Source organism: Propithecus coquereli, unplaced genomic scaffold (genome assembly GCF_000956105.1).
Source record: "Propithecus coquereli isolate 6110/MARCELLA unplaced genomic scaffold, Pcoq_1.0 Scaffold198, whole genome shotgun sequence".
Taxonomy (NCBI): domain Eukaryota; kingdom Metazoa; phylum Chordata; class Mammalia; order Primates; family Indriidae; genus Propithecus; species Propithecus coquereli.
In genome coordinates this window covers 1,770,145-1,772,890 of record NW_012144744.1, presented here as the reverse complement: position 1 = coordinate 1,772,890, position 2,746 = coordinate 1,770,145, and the positions used below count along the sequence as shown (strand labels likewise).

Genomic DNA, 2,746 nt, shown 5'->3' with positions numbered 1-2,746 from the left:
TTTCACAAAACAAAATTAAATGTAAAAAGAAAAACCTAACCTAAGTGACTGATGGGAAAATGGACAAAATATATGAACAGTGATCTAGCAAAATAAAATGATCATTCAATGTAGAAAAAGATGACTATCTCACTCATAGTGAGAGAAATGCAAATTTCAACTACACAAAGATACTCTGCTAACTGAAATAGCTCCTAAAAGCCACTATCTCACTATCATCAGGAAAAATCTAAAAGCACGAAAATACACTTGAAAAGACTATGGAGAAACAGGCATTCTCATACATTTGTTAGAAATGCAAGAAAACAAACTTGGCAATCTATGGCAAAATTACATTATTCTTCCACGCAGAAAGATAAAATGGCCAAAATAGTATAAGACTAATTTCCAATGGTATTCATTTTAGCAATATTTGTAATAGCATTGGAAAAATAAACTATATAAAAACGGTTGCTACAAAAGGATTGAGAGGACAAAGAAGAAAGATTGCTCTAAAAATACTTTGTTCCATAGTTTCAGCCTAAAATGTATTAACCCTCAAGCTCATAAAATCTAAGCTTCAGGGCCTCTTACTTGCGCTTGCCCCTTCCAAGCATTTAGGAAGGACTCTAGCAATGTGTTCTCATGGTAAAATACATTTGTAAATCTTTTAAAGTAAACTTTTGTCCCACTATGTTTCTTAACAAGTGACAAGAAAATTGTATAAGCTTTAGGCTCCACTAAACATTAATTCACTCTATGGTTTTCAACTTTGGAATTATGTAAATGTTTTATATGACCAAAATTAAAAATAAATTAAAAAAACCAAACCAACAAAATTTCAATTATTTTAATTTGATTAACTCCATAATCCTCATTTTGAAATACTAACAATTAGTAACCAAGTGAAAAGCAAACCATCATTTATGTTAAAATTGTCAGTATGAGAATATAACTATTTCCCCATCTTCCTAACCAGCATCTTTTATTTAATAGGCAACTAATGAAAAGGTTTAAGTCCCTTTACTAACTTCTGAATTTTATTTTTAAATAAATTGTACCTTCATGATTATTCTTAAGCATATACTTACAGAAGGGAAGAGGGATGTAATGGAGAAAGGATACTGAACTAGGCCTCAGAAACATGAGTTCCAGTCCAAGATCTACCCCTTACACATACGGATAATTTTGGTCAAGTCATTACACCTCTTAGATGCTTCATTTTCTCATTTGCAAACTGGGAAATATTAAAATGCAAGCAAAGTGTTATGATTAATGTGTCATTCTCATTAATATATCTGATGTTACTTTTTTCCCTAAAGAAACTTAATTTTTTTCCCTAAAGTAACAAATCCTCAAATACCATGTATGAGGGCCTGAAAAATAACTGAACTAGAAAAGAGTATCAACACTGAAGATTACAAAACGATGCCCCAATTGTGTCCATGCAAGAAAGGATAGTACTGATGGCTGCTTACCGTTGTTTCTTCTCCAATGAGATAGCTGGACTCTCTGCTGCTCTGGCTCTGCTAACAGCACCAGGGGAAGACATAATACTGTTAATAAGACTGCAAGTGGGGCAGAGGGAGCAGTTAAGTCTCAACAACAAAAACTCTAGGTTCTCTATGTAGAAATACTTCTGGAACTCAAGGAATCTATGAAACATCTGAAATTGTATGCAAACTGTGTATAGAGTATACACATATAAACTGTGTATATGTGTATACATTTGCGGGTGTCTGTGTCTGTGTGTGTCTGTGTGGAGAAGAGAAAGAGAGCTTAAGAGAGAATGAGATTTTGTGAGGTAGTTTTATCAAATCATAAGAAAAAAAAATCTGTGACCCAAGAAATGGTTAAGAACTACCACATTACAGAGAAATAACAAAGAGGTCTATTCTTTTCATGATGCTGAATCCTAAACAGGACCAACAGGAAGTGCAAAATTCATTGTCTATTCTATGCCTTTCAATGTTTGTTTGGAATTATTAAAGTGAATACCTTGGAAAATGCACCATCAGGATTCTTAAGAATTTGCACTTAAAACCCAAGGAAAAAGTATATATATATATATACTATAAACCACTTATATAATAAAGCCATAATGATACCTGCCCTGGTGTATGATGTATTTCCAACTTCTCATGTTACATGATAGCCTGCATACCACAAGACATGCTCCTGAGATTACATGCTCCTAAGATCACACCCAATCACTTCTTAGCAGTCTCTAGTGACAATTACAATAGAATACTATGGAGAAATTACTTGAAATTTATGTCCAGACTGGAATTCACTTACCTTGTTTTTGGAAAATCACAACTAGCATGTCCTTCTGTTCAGATGATGCTGAGCATATGAGCTTTGAAAATAGCAGATAAAAAGTGCTATGGACATATTTTAAAAATACTCAAAGAGTACCTTGGAAATATACCCAATATTACAAAAGTTCAGAAGCAGAATGTGCCACAGAAATAGCAGCAATTTTTCTGTTCTTAAAGAGGAAGAAAAATTGATAATTTTAAACACATTCCAATTTTCATACTACTGTATTCAATATAAATTATAAGATGAATGTCATCTACTGTATTAAAGTAATACTGAAACAGGTGCAAAGCATTGTGGGAAGACTGAGACTGTGTACATACATGGTCAAAATCCTATTATAATTATAATCCCCTTATATGAGATTCTATCTACTTGTGGACCTTGAATGAATTCCACTAGCTCATCTAAATGAAGCTAATGAGTAACTTGATCACTCAATTCT

At 32.9% G+C, this 2,746-nt stretch overlaps 1 protein-coding gene across 1 annotated transcript in view; it reads right to left on the bottom strand.

The window, feature by feature from the left end:
* The window catches only part of ANO5 (anoctamin 5), a 61,774-nt gene that overhangs the window by 54,255 nt on the left and 4,773 nt on the right, over positions 1-2,746 (bottom strand). The window contains 1 exon segment of the mRNA XM_012643485.1: positions 1,458-1,508. Coding sequence (XP_012498939.1) covers positions 1,458-1,508 — 51 coding nt within the window.